The sequence below is a fragment of the Lottia gigantea genome (genome assembly GCF_000327385.1).
Source record: "Lottia gigantea unplaced genomic scaffold LOTGIsca_83, whole genome shotgun sequence".
NCBI classification, from domain to species: domain Eukaryota; kingdom Metazoa; phylum Mollusca; class Gastropoda; family Lottiidae; genus Lottia; species Lottia gigantea.
Window position 1 is genome coordinate 1,081,125 of NW_008710756.1, and position 25,570 is coordinate 1,106,694.

The 25,570-nt window shown below is 31.1% G+C and overlaps 3 protein-coding genes across 3 annotated transcripts; 2 read left to right on the forward strand and 1 right to left on the reverse strand.

Moving 5' to 3' along the window:
• Positions 1-621: 621 nt before the first annotated feature.
• On the forward strand, positions 622-7,781 carry LOTGIDRAFT_197245 (hypothetical protein; the record flags this gene model as incomplete). The annotated part of the gene is made up of 11 exons (XM_009067567.1): positions 622-706; positions 862-918; positions 4,079-4,199; positions 4,562-4,680; positions 5,217-5,325; positions 5,660-5,783; positions 6,021-6,192; positions 6,363-6,467; positions 6,660-6,708; positions 6,993-7,167; positions 7,679-7,781. Coding segments are annotated over exons 2-11 (1,089 nt in total), but the record flags the coding sequence as incomplete, so codon positions are not given.
• A 2,149-nt stretch (positions 7,782-9,930) lies between these two features.
• LOTGIDRAFT_236570 (hypothetical protein) lies at positions 9,931-20,268 on the forward strand (the record flags this gene model as incomplete). The annotated part of the gene is made up of 12 exons (XM_009067568.1): positions 9,931-9,969; positions 10,791-10,937; positions 12,387-12,466; positions 13,446-13,646; positions 14,206-14,287; positions 15,653-15,775; positions 16,026-16,165; positions 16,788-16,953; positions 17,226-17,325; positions 17,636-17,791; positions 18,209-18,316; positions 18,974-20,268. The coding sequence occupies 12 exons, from the start codon at positions 9,931-9,933 to the stop codon at positions 19,099-19,101; spliced, it is 1,470 nt and encodes a 489-aa protein (XP_009065816.1). The 3' UTR covers positions 19,102-20,268.
• Positions 20,269-22,527: 2,259 nt separating this feature from the next.
• LOTGIDRAFT_169256 (hypothetical protein) lies at positions 22,528-24,399 on the reverse strand (the record flags this gene model as incomplete). The annotated part of the gene is made up of 1 exon (XM_009067569.1): positions 22,528-24,399. The coding sequence occupies one exon, from the start codon at positions 24,397-24,399 to the stop codon at positions 22,528-22,530; it is 1,872 nt and encodes a 623-aa protein (XP_009065817.1).
• Between the last annotated feature and the right edge of the window lie 1,171 nt (positions 24,400-25,570).

Below are 25,570 nucleotides of genomic sequence, written 5' to 3' on the forward strand. Positions count from 1 at the left end.
TAGATAAATGGTAAAACTTTTACAACGAATGTGCAAAGACAATATTGTTTTTTTGTTTTTTGTAAGCATAAAATCAAAATCTTGGCTAAATGATTTACTACAAACATCACAAAAATGTCCTTGAGTTGAAATGAACCTATTTATCTCCACAACTTCCCTCAGATCAAACGTTTCAAATTAGTTTAATGGATTTACCAGGCAAATGCTGTTTTTGGACGACTCATACTATAATCTATGAGGTCCAACGTATCCGAACAAATGGCAAATAAATGCAAATCATCATCATCACTACTAACAATCAACCGTATCAAAGTCCAGTGCCAGTGAATGATGGGTGTGTCTGTATATGTAATTGTACTCAAATAGATCACAGCGTTTCAGGTAGAAGTGGGGTCTATTGTTTTGTTAATCAAGATTGAGTTGCAGTGTTTAGTACAGCCTAAATGCATCTAAGGCTCATACATTAAAGACAAATATTTTTGTTTTAGATGATTTGATTCGGTTAAACATTGGTCTTCTTAACTTTTTTAGATTCATTTCAATTTGAGCAGCTTTCCACTTTAGTAGACCCCATTTTAAAGGGGAGATAAATCTGCATAGACTCTTTTACGGTGAAGGCGTAAACAGACTATTGAATAAACAACTCAATAATTTCCCAAAGATTATATCAATAATTTCTTTTTATTAACAGGCCTACTGTTCTCACGTTTGTAATCATTATATGTATTTTACTATGTTTATTATCCACAACTAATGTGGAAAAGGCTTATGAAGACTTCCTATACGCCCAATTGTTGTAAGGACTAGGGGTTATTCCTCTTTACTATATCTAATGATCTATACATTCTCTTCTACTTTCAGGATTTTTTTTATGATAGTTGCTAATCTTGGTCTATCAGTTTCCAGATGTCATTTTTGGTAAGTTAAAAGGCTAATAGGACATTTTAAGTTTCAATGTTTTTAGGTTTTTTTGGAAGATTCATTCATCATAGACAGGGCTCAAATTTTCATGATCTTTATTTATGGAAATTTTATTTTTATGTTATGATTTTTTTCTTTGTTGCAAAGCATGACAACTGATTACTCCTGGATGTTTGCATTGAATGTATCAATATTATCAATAGTGCCCTATTGTGCATAAAAATAGATATATACTCACAAAATGTTTCGAGATATCTGGTCGAATAGGTCTTTAGATTGAGGTCATGTTATAAGTGTGCTTAAAGGCTTACCATAAATTACAATAAAAAACTATTTTTCAGTGCTCAATACATCAATTGTAGAGCAATAGACAAATATTTTTCCATTGTTACATTAAGCTTATAGGTGTCTACAGAATTCTTCTTGGAAATCAGCAGCCTAGATTATAGTTTTATATATATAACAGCAATGATCAATGTTGTAAATATTAACATGACAAAAATAACATCAAGGATTTTTTTTATTTATGGTAATGTTTAGCCTAATTCTACTTTTTGAGCTGTCCATTTTGTCAATTTTTCTGATGTTGGTTTAATTTTGATGTCAGAATAACTAATCTTAAAACTTTTCACAGAGTCAAGCTATTATGAACTTCATCTAATACCATGACTGCAGTCACCTTTCTTGTATTACAGGAGTTTGTAAATGATGTACAACACTCATAGAACTTGACAGAAAGACAGATATCTCTGTATTTACAAACATCTGTGTTAAAAGAAAGATGGTTATGGCGTTCAAGGAATTGCAGTCATAATAACTTTTTTTTTTGTAGATGATGATAATTAAGACTGCGTTAGTTATAAATTTGTGTTATACATCACAAATCAACTCACAATAGTTTCAAGTTTGAGCCAAAAATAATTTAAATAGTTTAGAAAGCTGAACGCAAGCCCATCAAGCTCAACAAGAAATTTAGGCTATTCATTCCTTCATCTTGCTTTTTACCTGCCATTTCGTTAGATAGTTCAAAATTACAGGTTTTTATTTTCCAAGTTTCCTTTGAACACAATTTCAGCACTTTTCTTGACTTGGTCAACTTTAAAACTGTCAAACCTGTTAAACCTTATTATTTTCTTTTCGCTTTTGAAAGCTTCTATAAGCTTATCTCACATGAATCAACATCATGAAGATGAATTCTTTGCTTTATTGCCAACAATCACTTCCATGGTTTCTATCAAATCCTGAAAGGTCAATCTCTTTTATTTTTATTCTCTTAGCACTGTGGATGCTCTAAAGGGCGGGCATCTGAATCACCTGGTCAAAGACCATATGATCGCAGTACATACACTGCACTGGTAAGGGATTACTGCATGCGCTTCTTCTGTAAATGTATGTCTTTTTTTTATTAACTCCACTATAAAAGTTATATATAAAGCTTATACCCCAACTGCATGTACATTATCATATTATTTTACACAAGCTTATTAATATTCTTATCCCTTATATACCTTATTGTTTTTACTCAGTAAATCCAATCGGGTTTGTAGGATTGAGAACTGAAGCTCAGCAGGGATCTAGATGATGCTTTCTGAGTTAATTAAAGAGTATCATTGATTCTTTGACCCTGGCTATCTGCTTATGAAGTGTTGTGATTGTGTGTGTACCAGATATCAATCAGAGGATTTAGAGATAATGTCGGGATAGTTCTGAACTCAAACTCAATAGAGTTTAATTTAAATAGTAACCATGACTAAAAACCAACTTTGATCTTTTTTTTTTGGCAGATAGAAAGACTAGAACTCGATATTCCTAGATCTGATAGCAGATCACCTAATGTGTCTATGACTTGATTTATGAAATGTAATGATTGTTTTCTAGTTGATCTAGTAAATATTTCTACAGATTTGTGTTGGATATATAAACAGTTTCATTATTTTATCTTATTGGCCAAATCTCTGACCACCATTGTTTGGGATATATATATGACAGAATCTCGTATACATGCAGTTTATGACTTCCTTTTGAGCCCATGTGCCATATTACAAACACCTTGATTATTTATATAGTACATTATCGTGTATTTCAAAACTGCTTCGTACTGCTTTGCTTTTGCTAAGAACATTAAGCATACTAATATACAAGAACAATGATAAAGTTATAGAAACAATGTGTATATTAGAAATATTGGACTGGTTATATTATTGAACACGATACTAACAACTTATATTTGCATGCTGATATTGTACCTACTAAGCCAGTGTGTTGTAGTAAGTTGAGGATGAAATATGTATTGCATCGAAAATAGTGTGAGTTTGCCTCTTTGCTGATGGGAAGTTTGCATTTTTCCAAAATACGTATTCAAGATGATGATTTGTTGGTAAATCGAATTTTGCCTGTTTTATTCAAGTGAAATTGAATATTAAAAAAGGGTTCACATAATTTTAGAATGACCTTGCACTAATAAATAATATTATATTATATTATAAATATATAAAGTTGATATTAAAGAGAAATACACCCCCTTCCAAAATTTTTTCTGAAAATATCCCCAAATTTTTAATGAAAATTCTCAAATTATATATTTTCATCAACGCAAAGTCATTCTAAGAATATTAGTACTGTTTTTATCAAATTCACACAAATAAAATGGGAAAAATTCAATATACCAAGAAACTTGCTCAGACTATAGTTCCTTAGAAATTGATGTATTATATTCAATCTAGATTCTCTACTTCAGGACAGTTCACTTATCAGACTTATTCATCAAAAAGTCCATTAAAATTGTAGGAAAAAAAAAAATGGATTATTGAAATTTATGATATAATCTATCACAAAATTATATCATTGCACCAATTAACATTCACTTTAGTTGAAAATTACTCAATCATATCTCATGTTACTAGCAGATTCTAATGAATCAAAAGTCCTGATCTAGTATATGTTTGTATACTTCACAAAAGTGGAATATCCACTCTACATTTAAACTCTACATTTTTAGGAAATATATTTAAAGCATTTATATATATATGTATATAGCATCTTGACTGACTGTTTAATGTTGTAAAGGATTTTGTATAGAATTATTTGTTATAATTATGTACAAAATAATAACTAGCCTATATGAAAGAATCACTTATTATATGACCATTATTTTCAGCCAAATGAAAAGGCTGAAGTAATTAATAAATCAGATGGAATGTCATTATCAGAGAGTAATTCTACAGCTGGTCTAGAGTTTGAACCTATATCATCATGTTATGAAGTTTACTCTGTTATAGGTATATTTCTAATATAAGCTAATTGAAAGAACACATAATGTAAATCTCAAATTACTGGATAACTGGCTATAGATTCCAATCATGTCTCAGCTTTTGAGAGTCTTAGTGTCAGTTTTTCCTCTTCAGTCAAATATACATTACCTGCAAAGCAAAACAATTCTTTTCATTGTCCCCAACAAAACACCTTACATTTTTTTTTTTCATCTGAAGGCACAACTTGCGGAAGTTGAGGATGGAGTTTGGGTATATTATATATTTGTATAACACACATTCTCAACTATTGCTATCAACACATTTGTATGGTGATAAAAAAAAGCAAAGAATCACTGGAAAGAAGATTATGCCTATGTTATATTTTGCAGGAAAAGGACATAATGATGCTGCTAGTATATCATTAGCTAAGCACCTATCATCAGGACATCATGTAGCTATTAAACGTATTGGCTTAGAAACACCAGGTTTAGATTACAATGCACTTCAGGTAATGTTTTATAAACCTTTTATAACATAGATAAGATTTTTATAACATAATTTGTGAAAGATACTACATTACAATGTTTTTAGCCCAGGCTTGTAAGATTTCATTTGTGTGTTTTGTCATGCAACATCATTATTTGATTTAAATATAGATAATGATTTCTAATTTGTGTTTTTTTTGGAAATAATGTCCAATTTGTTATTTTAGAAAAGAAGTCTAATTTGTTATTTTAGAAATGATGTCTAATTTGTTAATTTAGAAATGATGTTTAATTTATTATTTTAGAGAAATGTTGCTATTATAGAAATATTGTCTAAGTTGTTATTTTAGAAATGATGTCTAATTTGTTAATTTAGAAATGTTGTCATTTAAGAAATGATGTCTAATTTGTTATTTTAGAAATGATGTTTAATTTATTATTTTAGAGAAATGTTGCTTTTATAGAAGTATTGTCTAATTTGTTATTTTAGAAATGTTGTCATTTAAGAAATGATGTCTAATTTGTTATTTTAGAAATGATGTCTAATTTGTTATTTTAGAATGAGATCGTGTTGTGTCAACAGTTAAATCATCCCAAGATTATACCCCATTATTGTAATTTCATGCATTGTCAAGAATTATGGACTGTTATGCCACTAATGGCTTTTGGTAAGTAGTCATTTCCAAATTTACACTGTTGATATTGATGGAAGGCAAAGCTATTGTTCCCCTTAAACCTAAATCTCTAATCACTAAATCAAAAGAAGCATGTGCATCAACAGATCAATATGGCACAGTGGAACACTCATGTATGCCTGGTTGTTTTGATTTTCTTGATAGTTATTTTCCCCTCGTGTATTTATTATTTCCCTCGATCCGACATCTTTTAATGCTATGAGCTTAAAGATTAAAAGTTATTTCTTTAAAGAAGTGTTTTCATCAACTATCACACTGCACATCTTTTATGTACAGATAAAATATCATTGTCTATTGAATATTGCAGGTTCTAGTCGTGATCTAATACATGCTTATTTTTCTACTGGTCTACCAGAATCAGCTATAGCCTATATATTACGTGATATTTTACAAGCTTTAGAATATCTTCACAGTAGAGGAATTATACATAGGTAAGACAAAATTCTTAACAAAACAATAAAGCTATATTAAATCTTTTACCAACCATTTCACTCCAAAAAAAAAATGGAAATCAACTTATATTGGTAATGAAAATAAGCCTTAACTTCTACAAGTTTAGTGACCAGTTACAGTACTATTTTTCTGAATTAGATATATCCCTGTTAAGGCATGATAGCTTTAATGTTGTAAATAAATGAATTACTAAATCATGATCTCTACTATTTTAGGTCTATTAAAGCAGCCCATATATTGATAGGAGCTAGTGGTAAAGTCTGTTTATCAGGTTTACAGTATGCTTACTCTATGATACAGGGAGGTAAAAAATACAAACTAGTCCATGATTATCCTGAAAATGCTGTCCAATGTCTACAATGGTTTAGTCCAGAAATATTGAAACAGGTATTGTGTTTTATTTTGTCTACGGACTAAGTTTTGTTCTCGAGAGCTCATTTTGTGTTGATTAGAGTTTATAAAGTTTTCATGTTCAGGTATTAGTACAGATATATATATATGTTATTTTTTATTCTTTCCAATCTGATGGAGTTTATTTATGTCTTTATGTTTTATAGAATCTAGCTGGATATGATACTAAGTCAGATATATATAGTCTAGGTATAACAGCTTGTGAGTTAGGTAATGGACAGACACCTTTCTCAGATATGCCAGCTACACAGGTAGGTACTTTATTTAATATCATTATTTGCAGACATTTTTGGCATAGCATGCTTTGTGACTACAGTTACTGAAAGATTGAATTCCAGCTCAACAATTCATTGTAGTTTGTCTTCACTGAACTAATAGCCCTTTGAAATTTTGACTATTATTTAAGAAAATTCCTGTTTATCTAATGAATTTAATATTTGCAGATGTTATTAGAAAAGTTGAATGGAACTAAACCAATATTAGCAGATTCTAGTACTGTAGAAGATTTTGTTGTAGAAGATGATCTGAATGGTATTTTAAATTCTATTTTGTTATAAAATCACTAAGAATTGGCACTTTGTTGAATATTCTACATGAACTTCACTTTAATTTTTACTTGTGACACTCAAAATTTTTTTTTATCATGACCAACAAAAGTTAAAAGAAATGTATATATCTGTCTTTTTGTAGCAATTTGTGACATTTTTATGGCACTTTTCATCTAAATTATGGTCCTATCTCAAATATAGTCAATGTTTTATTTAAGAAATGTTTAGCATTTATCCTTCTCTTTAACTTTACAAAAACCTATAGCTCACTCTTGATATCATATTTTTCAGGTCAGACAGTTTCAGATGAAACAAAAGCAGATAATGCCATATTTAAGAGAACATTTTCTCAACATTTCCATAATTTTGTTTCTCTTTGCCTTGAGAAAGATCCCAAACTAAGGTTTGTTTCAAAAGATTAATCCTATCTACCTTGATAAGCAAACGGTCTTAACTATGAGTCATATTGATCATGTCATTGCAGTGTGTCAAAATTGGTTGTGTTAACATCATCTCTATGAGTCAAATTGGTTGTGTTAACATCATCTCTATGAGTCAAATTGGTTGTGTTAACATCATCTCTATGAGTAAAATTGGTTATGTTAACATCATCTCTATGAGTAAAATTGGTTGTGTTAACATCATCTCTATGAGTCAAATTGGTTGTGTTAACATCATCTCTATAAGTCAGATTGGTTCAGCTCAAATGATTGCTAAATGAGTCAAAAATCTTGTGATGATTTGATGATGATATTATTGTTTTGATTCATATTGAATGTTCTCTTCTGTTGTAAGATAGTCACGTTCATGAGTCCTTTTGGTCATGTTCACATCATTATCATGAGCATCATTTTAGGAATCAAATTTGATATGATTACATATGCAGCTGAGACCTTACTTTTTTCATCTTACAGACCAACAGCATCAGCATTATTAAATCATCCTTTCTTTAAGAAGTTAAATAAGAGAACATGTGATATTTTACCTGGATTACTACATCCTGTTACACCTTTAACTGATATTAGTAAATTACCAAAAGGTTTGTACTATGTTCTTCTACAATTACATACTTGCAATATGATTATTATAGGGCCCAATCACAGCAAGTTGGAATTTCACAAATACTTACACTGGTTTCCAATTGTTTTTTTTGTCATACAGTTTGAAGAGTCTGACATGAAAAGATAGAAAGAAAGAAACACCGATTTCTTTTAAAAATAATAAATTGGGTTCATTTAGGACCCTCTCTACTAGCTGGTCCTTGGCCAAACCTCTTGGCCTTGATCTTTCCAAGATTAATGGTACATTTTTACAGCTGGGTCTACGGGAATAATGATGGATGATGACTTATTCAAGGTCATCAGACTCTCACATGTAGACTGAGATTAGAACCTCCCAACCACCATTTATTTGTTTTAAGCAAATGACATCATGTAAAGTTTCCCACATTCTTTAGCTTTGAGAATTTTGTAATTGCATTAAGAACTTTGTAATTTTCCAATTGTTATAGCTTTGAGACTTTTGTAATTGTGTTAAGAATTTTGTAATTGCACTTCCATTGACTATAGTTTTGAGAATTTTGTAATTGCATTAAGAATTTTATAATTGCATTTCTAATGACTATAGCTTTAAATATTTTGTATTTCAGATGATTCTGTAGCAGAACAGTTAGCTGATCAATTAGAGAGTATTGATATGGAAGATGATTGGGAATTTTGAAATGGTTACAGGTCCTTGAAGAGGACCTGAATTTTGAAAAATATGATCAATTAGCATTGTCCCTTAACAACATTATTGACAATGATTTCAATTTGCAAAAGTTTGTTTTAAGCATTGGTTTATTTGATCACTTTAATCTAATTTCATGAAATTGGGAATCTCAAATATATTTGTTGAAGATGACTATTCAATAGAAAGCTCATCCATTCACAGTCCTGGAATGAAGACGGGCAATGCCATGCATTGTGCTATGAGGGAAATTTTTCCAGGACCGCGGCATTAGCCTGCTCTTTTTCAGTTTCCTGTAGCACACAGGGCCTTGGTTTATCGTCCCATCCTAACGACAATATGCTTTTTCCAGGTCAGCCCTTCTTATCTGCGTCACGGATAGGGGAAAGGCTGGTTGAAAAATCTGAAGAGAGCAAGTGTCTTACTGAGCCACCATGGCTCCCAGTCCTGGAATGGCCAGTCCTGGAATGGAGAATAGCTGAGAATATTATGGCTGACAATAAAGATAAGAGTATATATAAGTAATGAAAATTAAAGTTTTCAAAGCATAATAGAATATATGTATTTACTGGACAAATTCCGTTGGCCATAATACTCAAAACTAATTTGAATTCAAGAAGTATTATTATCTCATATAACACAAACTGCAGATTGAATGAATACATTTGTATTGGCTCTTGGCTCTTGCATTTAATGATAATACTCCAAATAAAGAATATTGTTAATACTATTGATTTTGGTCTATATTTAAAGCTATTAATAGATTTATGCATGCATTCAGCCAGGGCCAGTGTAAATTATGATTGCATATATACATATAGTATCCATCAGCAGGTAATTCAGAACATCAGAGACCATTTACAAAGAATATTTTTTTAGTGGTAGATTGCTTAAGCTCGACTTCTTGATGTGCAAATATCTTTTTTTCTGTGTATACATAATTCTATTGTTATTGTATAGTTACATTGTTATTTGTACATAGAGAATCATATTATTATGCTGTTGTATTTTCATTAAAGAAAATTCATTCTGTTATGATTTTGTTGAAGAATCTTTAATTAATGATTGACAGAGAGAGTTGGCTTCTTTGTCTGCCATTTTGAAAATTCCATTTTGCATCTGATCATACTTTGACTTTGATTTGTGAATGTGGAAATCGATGGCAACCTTCCCTGATTGAAGAAGTTTGCTTTGAAAAATGAACAGTTGGCATAATTGTGCTTTGATTTAGCCTTTACTCATATATGAAAACAAAAGCAATTTTAAGTGAAGGGTAGATGTTGGGTGAACTATAGAAAGGTCAAGATAACCTTCTTGCTTCGAATTTATACAGTGTCCTGTGTATACAAGTTTAACTGTCTTGACAGACAACAGCTGTTGAATTAAAGGGAGGCAACTACTTCAGCTTGTCGCCAAAAAATTCCTCCAACAGAGCCACATGGCCATCATCCTTGACACAATAAGCGTGTCATGTCAGGTCACTAATAGTAGGTTCAACTTCAGCGACGATGTTGGCAAGTCGGTGTTCATCAGCTGCACGGGTAATTAAAACTTTTGATTAATAATTTCTTAATTTTCATGATACATATTGGTAGTACATGCCACGTCAACACGTGAATTTGTTTATTTTGGAACAAAGTAATATACAGTAACGATTATAACGGTATATTTACCATACACTTAACGTGTATTGCATCAGTACCGTTATAATGTGTTACTATGTAACATATTGTAATACAAATGTGTATTATATAAGTAATAATGGACATTTCTATCGTTATAATTACAATAAATACATGCAGATATAAGATCTACCATGTTTTCAGATTCTTTGTATTCCATTGTACACTAACTCAGCATATTTTTGTTAAAAAGTGAGCCAAGTATTAGACTAAATGCACCCATGAAAATAAAATTCACCACCTTTCAAATTCAGCTTATTAAAGTTGAAAACTGAAACATAACGTTTGTTAAAAGACTGTGAAAGCTACATTTCCCTTGTCTTTCTGTCCAAATTCTAGTAAGCTCCATAACAGCTGGAATAAGATTAATTTTGTATGAATTTCAAAACCAGAATAACAAGTTCTTGAACAACTTTTGAATTTGATATATGTTCCAATTTTTTTTTGTCATTTATTGCCAAAATTTATTATCAAAATTAGCTTATCAACATGATAGAAGCTAGAGGTTTTGTGTGCTTGGATGTAACTTGGTACGCCAATTGGATTGTTGAGGGCTCTTTATATCTGAAATTTTCAAAAAAACGTCCCATTCAGATGATTTTCCTTTTTTTTTTAGGTGACTTCAAGATTTATTGATACTATCAACAGTCGTAGCCTGTGGACAGGAAATGAACCTCTATCTGAAAGTGATCCTGAATTAAAGTCAATTATAGATAAAGAAAAATACAGACAAACATATGGTTTAGAATTAATTGCTTCTGAGGTAAAATGATTATTTCTTAATATATTCTCAAGCATGGAAATTTACAGCTGTTATTTTAAATAATATTATAGTATGGAAAATCACTGAATATTCAAGTTTTTATTTTTAACAAAGAAATTTTTTGTAATTTTTTAACAGGAGTTATATAACAGAAACCTTTAACACACAAATGTTATGCAACTTAATGTCATACATATATAAATGTCATACAAAATTATGTCATACAAAATGTCTTGAATTAAGGGAGCTTCCGAGTTTGTGTATATTTTTTTGTCTGACAAGCTGTCATATTTGTCAGCAAAACTATAAATCACCATTAAACGTATGTGTATGTTTTTGTGTCGGACAAGCTGTCATATTCTCCAACAAACAATATGTCACCATGAAAAAATATATTCTGTTATATAATAGTGACATGAACTAGTCTCTCAAAGTGTGAAAACTGTTATATTATCTAAATGGATTGTTCTAAAATTAGGTCCCGAACTGACCCAGTGAAAACTAGGTTAGATCTTGTAAAACATTACTAGAAATATAATATACCGGTACACTATATAGTATACTATATACAAGTACGTTGAAATTTTAGTCTTCCAATCCATGTGTCCAGAATTATCCTTGCTTGATGTCGTCTTTTAACTTTCTCTATCATATACAGAAAATATATGGAAATAGTAAGTGAAACTCCAAGTTTGATGTATTTTTGAAGGAACTGTGTGATTTTTGTACATTTCTAGTAGAAGACTATTACATTATATTCAAGACTCAAATAAACCCCTGAAAATGGCCCACCTGCCCCTTAATTTTAAAGAACCAGTTTGGCTAAAAAAAAAAATAAAAGCAATTGATGTTGTTGTCCTATTATTGCACATTGCTTCCTGTTGCTAGACATCAGTAGCTGAATCAGTAGCGCAAGACACTCCATATTATTATGTTTGTTATAGAATAACATAATTTATTTGACTTATAGGAGATATTCAGAGTTCAGGGTTTAAAAAGGAAATTGTATACTTCCCCCTTGAAATCTGCACTGATAAAGATCAAGTGTTTTATTGTTTTTAAGTGTTCCTTATTTCATATTCCTTATGCTGAAGTTGGCATATTCTTTACTTTGTTTATGTTATATATATGGTTGGTTAAAATGATTGAAATTATCAATTATCATCTAGGAATTTATAATTTCAATGAACAAATTTCATAATCGATTATATGTCAAAGTTACATTTTCTCTACTATATCCCTTCCACATAGTTTCCTTTAACACATAACTTACCCACAATAAGCTATAATAAGAGATGGAAACAAGAATATATTTCTATGACACAAAATTAACCATGAAATTAAGAATTTAAGACTGTTTTTAATTTAGTATTTACAAATTATTTGGATTTTTACGGATTATTGGTTGGTAGCATGCAGTCCTAGTTATATAATCTTTTTTATTGACAGAATTTTGCAAGTCGAGCTGTGTTAGAAGCATTAGGATCATGTTTAAACAACAAATATTCTGAAGGTTATCCAGGAGCTAGGTAAATAGTGTTAATGTTATTTACTAGGTTATAGAGTGGGATATGTTTGTGTGATAGTGTGTAATAGTAATAGGTCGAGTGCAGATTGTAACAGTTACATACATTGAATCATTCAATAGCATGTTTGAAGATAGTAATGAAGATATATTTTACTCTCTCAGCTTATGTTTAGGCCTTGATCGATATGTGGTAGAGCTCTATAGTTTAAGGAAGGGTTGAGGGAATATCTGCATGAAACACAAAAAGATATCAAAAAAACAAATGTTGGGCTTGAGTCCAGTCCAGAAACACACTGATTTAAGCACAGCAGCCTCTGTAGATAGCTAGTTTGCTAACAAATGCCTTTTGTTTCCCGAGGTCATAGTCTCCGAAATGTCAAGCTGGGTTTTTTTATTAAACAGCCAATGGAAGTTTGACATATACACAAGAATGCAATTGTAATTTGTTGTACTAGTACTATTATTGCTGTTTGTACCCCCTAAACATATTGTGGGTGACCGCTTGACACCTCGTATATGCCATATTTGGTCATTTTGACTTTTTGGTACTGTTCATAAGCTCGTAAAAGCGCGGATCTTGTGATCAAATCCTCGTATTCTTAGCTTGATTGTAAATAACTCAAAAAGCACTAATTAAATAACACGTATATAGACAGATTTAAAACCTGTCAAAATATAATATTACACGAGGTTCAATGATCCTTTTCTGCGGATGAAAATGAAAAACCTTGTATACTGTATAATTATTCGAGTTTTTGGTTCAATAGGCCGGAGATCTCAAATTGTTATACAAGGTTCATATTTTCAAAGAATGAAAACCTCGATTTTAACAAAACACACATGAAAATAGTTTTTTTGCATTTTTCTCGAAAAGTAATTCCACGTCATATGTCGTTATACAAGGTTTCAAGCGGTCACCCACGATATATTGTGTAATATGAGATATTAGTTACCAGGGTAATATTCTGTATTTAATGTAGATATTATGGAGGAAATGAACATATTGATGAAGTGGAAAGGCTATGTCAGAAGAGAGCCCTGGAAACCTTTAGATTAGATCCTGAGAAATGGGGTGTAAATGTTCAGCCTTACTCTGGTAGTCCAGCTAATTTTGCTGTATTTACTGGTTTATTACAACCTCATGATAGAATTATGGGTCTTGATTTACCTGATGGAGGACAGTAAGTGTTCTTTACTTTTTTTCACATCCTAAATGATGAAATTGGTGAAATTTTTATAATTGATCAAATGGAGCTTACTTTTGGAGTAAACTTCTTTGGATTCAGATGTCTGCTTTTCAACGTTTTATCTTCTCTTTAGTAGAAAATGATTAAATGCTGTGAAATGTTTTGCTGATTTTTGTGTGTATCAGGGACACTGATAGCATATATTTGCACCATTCCAATTTTCAAACAGACGTCTGTGGTTCTTGCAATCCTACTTAAAATAAGTATATGATGACATCACACATCACTAATCATAAAATATACTTTATCAAATATGCTGCCATAAAACACTTAATTTTAGTGGAATTGCAGTGAACCATAGAGTTCTATTTTGTAATTTAAATGGTGCAACTTTGTATTCATTAAGCCCAGATGACCCAGCTGTAAATAGGAAAAGATGATCCAAGATTGATCAATTTCGAGGAGTTTGACCAAGAACCTGCTGGCTCAAAAGTTCCTCGCTACTTGATTTTTGTTCTATCCTGTTTTTCACTGCATATCATATTTCTTTCAGTTTAACACATGGGTTTATGTCAGATGCTAAAAGAGTCTCAGCAACATCAATATTTTTTGAATCAATGCCATACAAAATCAATGTAAGTTTAGTTTTTTAGATTTAACTCAAGGCAAAACTTGCTGCTTCAGTGAGTAAGACATATATCTCAAATATGACAATCCAAGAATGAATTATAACATATGTAGATTTTACTTCGTTATTATATGTTCAGTTCTGTTCCATTCCTGGCTAGGAATTCACCTCATGGCCCACCTTCAATAGCCCAAAAAAAAGAAAAGGAGAAATGAATCTCATGTTTGAAAACATTCTTTACAACTAATATGTGCTTGCGTTTATTTAAATAAAATGATGTATCCTTTAATGATTATGGAAATCACAAGTTCAGAATTTATTCTTTCACTCTGTCCAATATTTTCCAATAAATCGTCTTTTTAGTGTAATGTACCAGCTGTGAATGCACATCTAAGACATCTGTTAACAATCCAGATTATTATCTATAAATGTAGCTTTTGATACATATGTGAACATTGTAAATAACCTGTTTGTAAAGTGTATTTCAGCCTGTTAAATCTTTTTGTAAATTGTATTTCAGCCTGTTAAATCTGTTTGTAAATTGTATTTCAGTCTGTTAGATCTGTTTGTAAATTGTATTTAGCCTATTGAATCTGTTTGTAAATTGTATTTCGGTCTGTTAAATCTGTTTGTAAATTGTTTTTCAGCCTGTTAAATCTGTTTGTAAATTGTATTTCAGTCTGTTAAATCTGTTTGTAAATTGTTTTTCAGTCTGTTAAATCTGTTTGTAAATTGTTTTTCAGTCTGTTAAATCTGTTTGTAAATTGTATTTCAGCCTGTTTAATCTGTTTGTAAATTGTATTTCAGCCTGTTTAATCTGTTTGTAAATTGTATTTCAGCCTGTTTAATCTGTTTGTAATTGTATTTCAGCCTGTTAAATCTGTTTGTAAATTGTATTTCAGCCTGTTAAATCTGTTTGTAAATTGTATTTCAGCCTGTTAAATCTGTTTGTAATTGTATTTCAGCCTGTTAAATCTGTTTGTAAATTGTATTTCAGCCTGTTTAATCTGTTTGTAATTGTATTTCAGCCTGTTAAATCTGTTTGTAAATTGTATTTCAGCCTAAATCTGTTTGTAAATTGTATTTCAGTCTGTTAAATCTGTTTGTGAATTGTTTTTCAGTCTGTTAGATCTGTTTGTAAATTGTATTTCAGCCTATTGAATCTGTTTGTAAATTATATTTCAGCCTGTTTAATCTGTTTGTAAATTGTATTTCAGCCTGTTAAATTCATTTGTGATTGTATTTCAGCCTGTTTAATCTGTTTGTAATTGTATTTCAGCCTATTAAATTCATTTGTAAATGTATTTCAGTCTGTTTAATCTGTTTGTAATTGTATTTCAGCCTGTTTAATCTGTTTGTAATTGTATTTCAGCCTGTTACAGGATACATAGATTATGATAAATTAAGAGAAACATCTAAATTATTCCGTCCTAAGTTAATTATAGCTGGTACCACAGCCTATTCTAGATTATTAGAATATGAAAAATTCAGACAGGTATGTACAAATGAGATTTTTTACTCCATTTTTGAGAGTATGTAATCATCTAATGCTTGCTTTCACACATGGTAGACCAACGCTTAATTTTACGTTATCCTTATAGTGTATACATTTTTGACATGAAGCTTCTACAACTAACGAAAAATGCACAATTGGAAATGACGAGAAGATTATGGCCTTTTTATGCAATCTTCATTTTAATTACTGTCACTGTCAAATCATATGATAATACTATTATGTATTATAGATCTGTGATGAAAGTAAAGCTATAATGTTAGCTGATATGTCACATATTTCTGGATTAGTAGCAGCTGATGTCATACCTAGTCCATTTGATTATGCTGATGTAGTGTCTTCTACTACCCATAAAACATTGAGAGGACCAAGGTTTGTATACTTGTAACCACAGTTTAGAATGAAATAGCTAATTTTTTTTAAGTCTTTCAACCCTATTGTTTGGTTTACCGGCCACATAATTCATCTTTATATACTGGACCGGCTGTTACTTAGTGACGTCACACAAGGTTAACTTTTAATTATATTACTATTATTCAGTATATATTTCATTTTATTTTCATTTCAAAGGTTAAACTTTCTGTTTATTTTTTCTCAAAGCCAATATATTGGATAAACTCAAAAGTTTTATATAAACTCGTATATATTAAAATACATTCTATTATTCATATATTTATTCAGCCGTACGTCTTCACTCCATGGGGTAATACATGAAGTAACAATATTAAAAGATGTGCTCATGCGCGAAGCCATTACATGAACTTGCCATGAATATTCATTTACATGTTGAATATTCATACATGTTAACAGTCAGTATGAAGAAATAACTTGCCTAAATCACCCATTGGACAATGGTCATTGCTTTGTATGAGGAATTTTTACTATAATATTATAAGAAAATTTGTATCACTACAAGAGAACTTCGAAGGACTTTTTTTTAAATATGTACCTTTAATAAGAATGAAAACTCAATAATAGACTCTTTTCATTGTAGGTCTGGATTTATATTTTACCGAAAAGGCGTTAAAAGTGTTCATCCTAAAACAGGAGTTAATATAGACTATGATTTGGAGAAGAAAATTAATAACGCTATTTTTCCTGCATTACAAGGTGGTCCTCATGAACATCAAATAGCTGGTGTAGCTACTGCTTTATTAGAGGTATTATACTTGGTACTTTATATAGGAAACTACTTATGCATAGTCTATCAATTCCATAAAATGTTGAGTATATCTTTAAATGAGGCATCAATCCTGGTATTTTAACAACTCGAACATGATCTTGACAATCATCATTGGTGATACACCTTGACAGCTGGAAAGGACTTAGAAGAGAGGATAAAAAGCAACATTGTGCCAATATGGATAATAATATGTTAATTAAGGCACCTTTTCTTCCTAATTTCATAATGATTTCATTTTATCATCATCAGGCACAGCTACCCGAGTATCGTGATTATCAACTGTTGGTATTAAGAAATGCTAAAGCTATGTCTGAAGCCTTAGTAAAACATGATTATAAGGTTGTATCAGGTATGAGTGTGTTTATTTTAATCAAAGTTCTTCTCATATCACCACATCTTTTTTTAAGAAGGATAGTACATTTTTTTGGTAATCATTTATTTTGAAGATGTCATACATTGGTATGGTAAAATCTGCATTTAACTAAGCATTTTAATTCGTAAATGTTAAAGATGGTCAGTGCTTGGCAAAAACACCCCTTTTAATGATCCATTTTTATATACAATTCATCTTTTTTCATTGATTTTTGTGTGTGATTTTATGTTTTTGTGTGATCTACATTTGTAGTACCAATATTGATAAGAATTTAATTACCTGTTAGGTGGAACTGATAATCATTTAGTCCTAGTTGATTTAAGACCAAAAGGAACAGATGGTGCTAGAATAGAGAGAATATTAGAACTGTGTAATATTACTGTGAATAAAAACACCTGTGCTGGTGATAAGAGTGCTATGACCCCTGGTGGATTAAGATTAGGTAGGAACATTCACACCAATATTATCTTAGTTATGAATTGAATTTATTAAAGAGAAATATTTATAAAAGCAGAAGTTGCACTGTAAAGAACATCCTTAATCAAGTGATGAAGGTTTTTAAAGAGAGGTCTTCATGGCCAAGAGAGATTCACCAAAATCCAAAGGCAGCTAACTTTAAAAACTGCATGAAGGCAAATCACATAACTGATTGTGGTATCAAGTACATGTTGAAATTCTTTTTTCTTTGACATATAGTTGGCTGTCTTGTTCTTTATTAGTCTTGTATAGCAATTTCAAATTCCTACCAGGCCAAGTGCTTGTGTTCAGTTAGTCTGGATGTCATTCAGTCCATCATTCAGTCAGCAGTCCCTTTCTCTAAACATTGCATTTACTATGTGATTTTTTTTATTTTCTTCAGGAGCACCTGCATTGAGTTCTCGTGGATTAAATGAATCTGACTTCAATAAAGTTGTTGAATTTTTAGATAAAGGAGTACAAATTGGTCTGTATGCTCAACAGAAAACTAGTAAGTATATCCATAAGATCCAAGATAATGTTAAAATGTGGTCGAAATATAACTGTCAAATATCATGTGTGTAAACCCTTTGAAATCCTACTGAGTGATATATTACCAGTTTTGATACTTATGATATACTATTACTACTTGTTATTTGTGTTATTTGCCAGTATCCAGATTTGATATCATGTTTTATTTATGAATTTCTGTAACTTTTAAATTTGTATAATGGTGCTTAATTAATATTCAAAAAGAACATATGAATCTTTTTAATTCTAAAGCCAGACAATCAATACAGATTCAGCCTTATGCCTCATTTTTATTGATAAACATTATGGGGAAATGACGCGAAAATTGTTACATGCTTTGTTTTGAATAGAGCATCTTAGATTCTCGTATATTTGCATCATCCACATATTTTGAGATAGATTTAAGCTGTGACATGGAAAGTTTCTAAATAAAAATTCATCTTGGCACAGAATTGAACAAAATCTAAATCTCTTAAGTTCGAAGTGCTAGAGAGCCATTTAGACTCAAATTCCCTACAAGGAATTGGAATTTAACAACAGTTGAAATTTCACTTCTACTTCCTTTGAAGGGTGTACACACATTCATTCATTTAGGTCTGTAAATAGTTATCAAAAACCTCTTGCGTTTTAATTTTAGAAAAACTGAAGGACTTTAAAGAATTTGTTGTGACTGATCCCGAAGTAAAGAAGAGAGTTGAAGATCTTAAAGCAGAAGTTAAGGTGTTTGCTGAGAAGTTTCCCATGCCTGGATTACCTGATAGATAATTCCAATAAATGATACTTTCAATAAATGTAAAATAAAAGTTGGATTTTCCTGACATGTCATCATAAATGAACATCATTGTCATTTTTGTGACCACTTGACATATCTTCTCTTGAAAACAATCTTGAAGCCAAACTTTCTTGGTTTTCAGTACAAATTTGCATAATGTGAAAATCAGATAGTACTTAAAAAATTTACTACTTCTACACTAAACACTTTATTCATAGATTGTTCAGGAACGTATTACATGTACCAAAGAGTTCACTATAGAATGGAATTTAATAATTTTAAACTTGGCCAATAAGAGCATATATTCATCAGTAGATATACCTGGTATCATAAATAACATAACAGGATCTTTATATAATCTGATAAATCCACAAAACTTAGTAAGTATCCATAAATATGCAATTAAGTATTGAAAAACGCTTAATATTATTAAGAATAAGGTTTTTCAGTAATTACTTAGATTTATGAATTTTCCAGATTTTACAGGGAATTCTGTTGTAACTTTATGATACAAGGTAAGTTGACTGATGAATATATAATCATATTGACCATTCTTGAGAACTTTAATTTTATGTTCATTCTAACACGTAGTATCACTTTAAAACCCTTACAAAATAAAATGTTTTGTCGGAGTATAAGTAAATGTCAGATATTAATGAAGCAATGTATAAGAGATTTCTTTTGATTTTATTTGCCAAAATTTAAGTCTTGTCTGGATGATTTTAGAATCTGCTTTTATGTTGTTTCTTTTTTTTAATTTTAGTTTTTCATGACCACTGTAGAACTTTATTTTGATTTAAGATGAAAGCTTTGCTTGTAACATGAAGGGGCAGGCTCACCATCCGTTTGACCGATGGTACTTTAGTCTCAGAAACGGGAATTATTTAGCTAGGCTAATAGTGTTCACATTTCACCTTGTGAACTTGCCATATATACAAAAGATGTATGGAAATAGAGAGCGAAATTTTTAGTATTCTGAAGACTATTTACTTAGATTCAAGAACCAAATCAACTCCCTAAATTGGCGAACCAGTCCTTTAAATTTACAGAAATTTGAGTTGAGATTTTATGCGAAATATATTTGCCGATTAATGCTTTTGAGATTATTTATTCAATTATTGCATAATCATAAAGCATATCTGTTTTGCTTGTGTTATATTAATTGAGGTTAGTAACAGCAACGTAACCTTGTACATATGATTTTGGTCTAAATTTACCTGTTGCATTAATTTGATTTCTGTTACTTTATTATCGTAGAAATATTTTGATGAGATTGAGTTAACGGTTTTGAGATTATTTTTATCATATTGTTAGTTATTTGAATGATTTGATTCAGCATCAATGGCTTTTGAACTATTTTGTTTTTCATTAATTATGTAATTTTAAATTATTTCAATAGAGCTCTTCAATTGATGTATTGAGCACTATTTTAACAGAGAAAATATTTTCTTATTGTAATTTTTAAATACATCTAATATAATATCATACAAGCTGATATTTGATCCATATGTAAACAATTTGTAGTGTGTAAATCACCCTCTTATACCGCCAGAGTAAAAAGATCAGGTTTTGGGTGAAAATTCTTTTAAAATCCATAAGTTCATCACAATGACACATTTAATAGATATATTCTGCTCTTTGATAAGTCTTACTTACTTTCAAGGCATGGCGCTAAAATTAGATACCCCAGGCGGGGTCAGATATTACAATTTCGGCATTTGTATTTGATATAATATTGATTCTCCTTATTGTTACAACAAGTTTCCACGATAATTCACATTTTGTTGTTGTTGTTGTATTGTATTGCAATTTATAAGAAAGAAGGGTATTATAATTATTCACAATCAAGTAATCATTTTAAAATTTACTCTTGTTAATTCTTTAAATTATTAACAATTCTCAGATTTGAATCTCCTTTGAATCTTTTGATTGAAATTTGTTGGTAATCGTGTTTTATTTTAATGTTTACAGTAGGTTAAATGCGCAAGTTTTTTTAATGGTATTTGAAATTGCAACATGTGATTAAAGACGTTCACTTAGTTGTCGTTTTCATAGAAATTCTTTAAAGAGATAGCTGCGTCATTTTTTTGATCAGTCGTACCTTGGTCACAGTAACGGGATTTTTTGGCTAAGACAAAAGTAATAGTATTCACGGCTCACCGTCGAAATTTGAGTCTTTGAATTTATTTGCGTCCAGAATTATGCGTTTGAAAGTTAAAAAGACGAGTAGTTCTTGAGACACTGCCTAGAAATAGGAAAAGAAATTCCTAGTTTGAGATATTTTAGCAGGAATTGTGAGATTTTCGTATATATCTGGTATTTCTAGATTATTTACATATATCCACCGCTCCCTCTCAAAAAAAACAAAAATGGCGTATCTGTCCCTTTAAGATAACTCCTTTAATTTTTTTCCCTCAAATTTTTGGTTTTCATAATTACAGACAAAATTGTACAAATTGTTTCATACTGTATAATAAAATGGTGCTATTGTAATTACAATACAGGTATATATTTATTTCTCAGCTGAATTAGATATGGGCAGAAAATTAAGCAGAAGTCAAAGACACCTGAATCAAGCCCAAATACTTATTTAAATTTGATAATATATTCCAAGCCAGCACAGTATACAACGAAAAATTGTTCGATATCTCATCAAACTTGTTCAACGATTTTGCCAAAATTCTTCCAAATCCAGTCAAAACTGAAGCCTAGAAAGCATTCACAAACCAATTCTGACTTATCTTGGCATATAGCGCAATAACCGTTCATCATCTCATTGGAGATCTCATCAATATCCATAAGCTTGCGAGATTTGGCCAAATCTAGTCAAAATTGTATCGAATCACAAACCAATATTGTTCCAATGTCTCGTTCCTTGTCAATGACTCAAAGGCCGTTCATTGAAAATTTGTGAGATTCGAACTCTCATGGTAAATATATACATGTATAAGCATACCAAGTTCCATTAAAATCGGTTCAAAAACAGACGTCTCTATCACCAGTAATTATTGTCGGATAGGGGTCACAAAATACTTCTATATTATATTAATATGGTACTGTAACAATGTGGGTTCATGTACACAAAAACAAAATACTAGTAATTTTTTCAGTATGGGAAACGTGATATAAAAATCTGCCAATATCAATCCAAAACAGCTGATAAAATCATTTTAATACAGAACTTTCATAGTAGTACACATAATAAATGAAATGGCAGCGGTGGCACTTACCCCCTCCCCCACACCCCTTAGAAAAATGATTGCATCTCCATACGTACCCCCACTATAATTTTTTTAACAAATGTAAATATATAATTTTAATACATTAACTACACAGAGTTGTCGTTCCATTTTCTTCATCATGAGTCAGTCTAACCCCTATATTAGAGTAGATTTAATCCGTGCTTAAACTTTGTAGACCTAATTACGATTGTATTTGGTGATACATATTTCTACCATAAGAACAAATAAGGAAAAAGCAATGCCAACAAACAACATAAGAAAAGCTCCTATTATATTGCCCAGGTAAATCGGTTGAATTTCAGACGTTTTGTCCTCTTTTTCACATCTCGTATGGTTCTCTAGGGAATATTCGTAAATTCTATTTTCAAATACTAAAGACATAAACTGTTCAATATCTTTCTTCAAGGGCGAGTTTACAGGTACTCCAAAGGTTACATATTGAAGTGCGATGTAAAATTTCGAATACTTCAGCTTGCAGTGGGATATCATTTGAACAGCCAGAGGATTGACTACAATGAACACATATCTACTAGTCAATGCTTTGTCCACATGGAAAAAGACATCTTCGCTCAACACACCAGGATCTGTTCGATTGAATTCGATAATCTTCTCCCAAGCAGCTTGAAATGATGGCACAGAACTGGTTTCAAAAAGAGTTGCAGAAGAAGATTGGCCAAGCAATCCGAATTTCCAATCGTTAGCGTTGATTAAGTCTTCCAAGTTACTAAACGTTTCAACTTTCGGTACAAGAAGCAGCGAAGATAAATTTGCTATATAGGTAGCAGCCATCGCAATACTAAATAACCACCAGGATATAAGCAAAATGTGACTTGATCTTGTCCTTGGTTTTATATCAATACTTTCTTGGGTTAAACACCCAAAAAGTGCAAATACTATGAATAGAATACCAAATCCATCATCAATCTGAGAACAGTTGCAATACCAAGGGATGACAACATCAATAATGATATAGATCGTTAGAAAATAAAGAAAAGAAATCATTAAGAATATGTACACGTTAGTACTGAAAGGCCTGAAAATCGCAACCCACGATTGTAGACTCGCTCCTTCGGGTTCTTTATAAATCAAACCCAATGTTGTCGTAAACATTGATGGAAGAATAAACTCCATTATATTTCGTCTTTCGTTGGTGATAACAAATTCAGCAAATATTATGTCTACCTCGTGTTTTTGAGACATTCCCAGCAATCCAGTAAAAGTGTTATTCGCAGTCTCCGTACCCCAAATTTCACCAACTGGTTCCACTAGTTCATAAGTAAAATTTAGATATGTAGACATAGCAGTAAGTAACTTCATCATATTTCCATAGTACACAGATTGGTTGTTTTCTGTTCTACGCTTGAGTAGAATAAATGGTAAAGTACCAATAACAAGATGGCGTTTATTCCATTTGAAACGTAGGTTAGGGTAAATGGTGCTCTTACTTAACGGTTTCCTTACGTTTGTGAAAATACCTCCGCAGTGAGTTTTTGTTAATGTTTTAATTGTCCCACAAGAATAGTTTTCGTTTTGTATCGGTTGAATTAAAGCCACGTGGCATAAATCTGGAATTGTAACATAATTATCAACCAATCCATCATTCTGGTTAGGCGATGGTCGGACCAATAACCACTGCGATTTGCTTCGAAAGTCTGTCGTTCTGTTCGACATGGAATCAAAATCATTAATGATTCGCATCATATCATTCATTTTCTGTAAACTAGAGCAGGAAATGTACACGAGGTGAATATGCGGGAAAAATTGTGAATGTATTGAAGTCCAAAGGTTAATTTGAAAAAATGAATCACTCTGTTTATACACAATTCGTGAGATATTCTGTTCGTCGAAGTACTTCTGAAGTTGTTCCACTATCGGCCAACACTGTCTTTCGTTACTATGTATAAACGTCAGATGCTTCCATTGTAGCACATTTAAAACATTGGTAACAAGTTCTACTGTAGGCGTCCAAACCTCGGACATGAAAGGCTGCCCTTCAGTTAAGGTTATTCCAACAAGCATAACTATATGAAAATTGGAACAAATCGCCATCGTCTCTGGGTACCGCAGAGATGCATTATATCTGAAACATATCTGAAAAGACAGCACTAAAAGACTCTGATGTTAAATATATTTATACAGATATTAACAATATCCATTGATAGTAATTGAACTCTCAAAATTTATTTGTTAATCATTTCCTGTTGATAACTATAATATTACTTAAAACAGAGATGCTTAAACCAGTTTTATCATCAATATTAAAGGGGCATTCCGTTTTATTCGAAGGTCGAAAATTTGTTTGCTCAACTACACTCCAAAATCTAGAGAAACGCAAAAACTTTTTTTAAGTTTTTAAGTTCGTAGGCTAATGCTCTTTGGTAGGCGTTAGAAAACTACTGCATAGATTTGTGCAAAATAAACGCCTAATTGTAGAGAAATATGTCTCTTACTTATTCTGAAGGTTTCAACTCATAATATCAAACCAGTATAAAAAATATTTTCAGGTTTTTGATACTGAGAATTTTGCATATTGTCCCTTTAAAAGCAATTTACTCCCTTGAAAATCATAATGTTTTATACTGATAACATAATACTTGTGCGAAATCACTCTAATATTATCATCCATTAAATATTCTAAATGGTATGTAAACTGAAGTAATCAAAGTAAATATATTATAAAACATAGTGATGGCATTATGACATAGTTTCCTTTTTATTACGTAAAATCAATCGATGGCGGGGAAATTGTGTTAAAAGAGATTTTTTTATTTCAAGAATCAAATTAACAGCTTCAATTCGAATCAATCTATATCAGTGGTTTTCAACCTGTATTTGTATGTGTCCCCAAATATCGAAAGTGTATCTATGATTCGATACAAGACACGTTCTCGCATAGTTTGATAGTTATAATTCTCTGAGTACACCTAGACAATGTTATTCCAGGCTGTGTATAGTGTATTTATCATATGAGAAGTTGTATATATTGTAGTTGGATAGTTTTTTTTTTATCTAAGCCTGTGACTGGCTGTGACACATCAAATGTCCCCAAAGTAAAGTGCTTTTCATCATTTAATTTTAATTCATATGTCGATTATATTTTATTTGTAGCATTAAACATTGCATATCCTTTACAAATTGGGAGTGAGTTTGACTTGCTGTTTCTTTGTTGTGTTGTATTATCTTTGAATGTACCCAGATAAATCCTAGCCCACGATTTGGA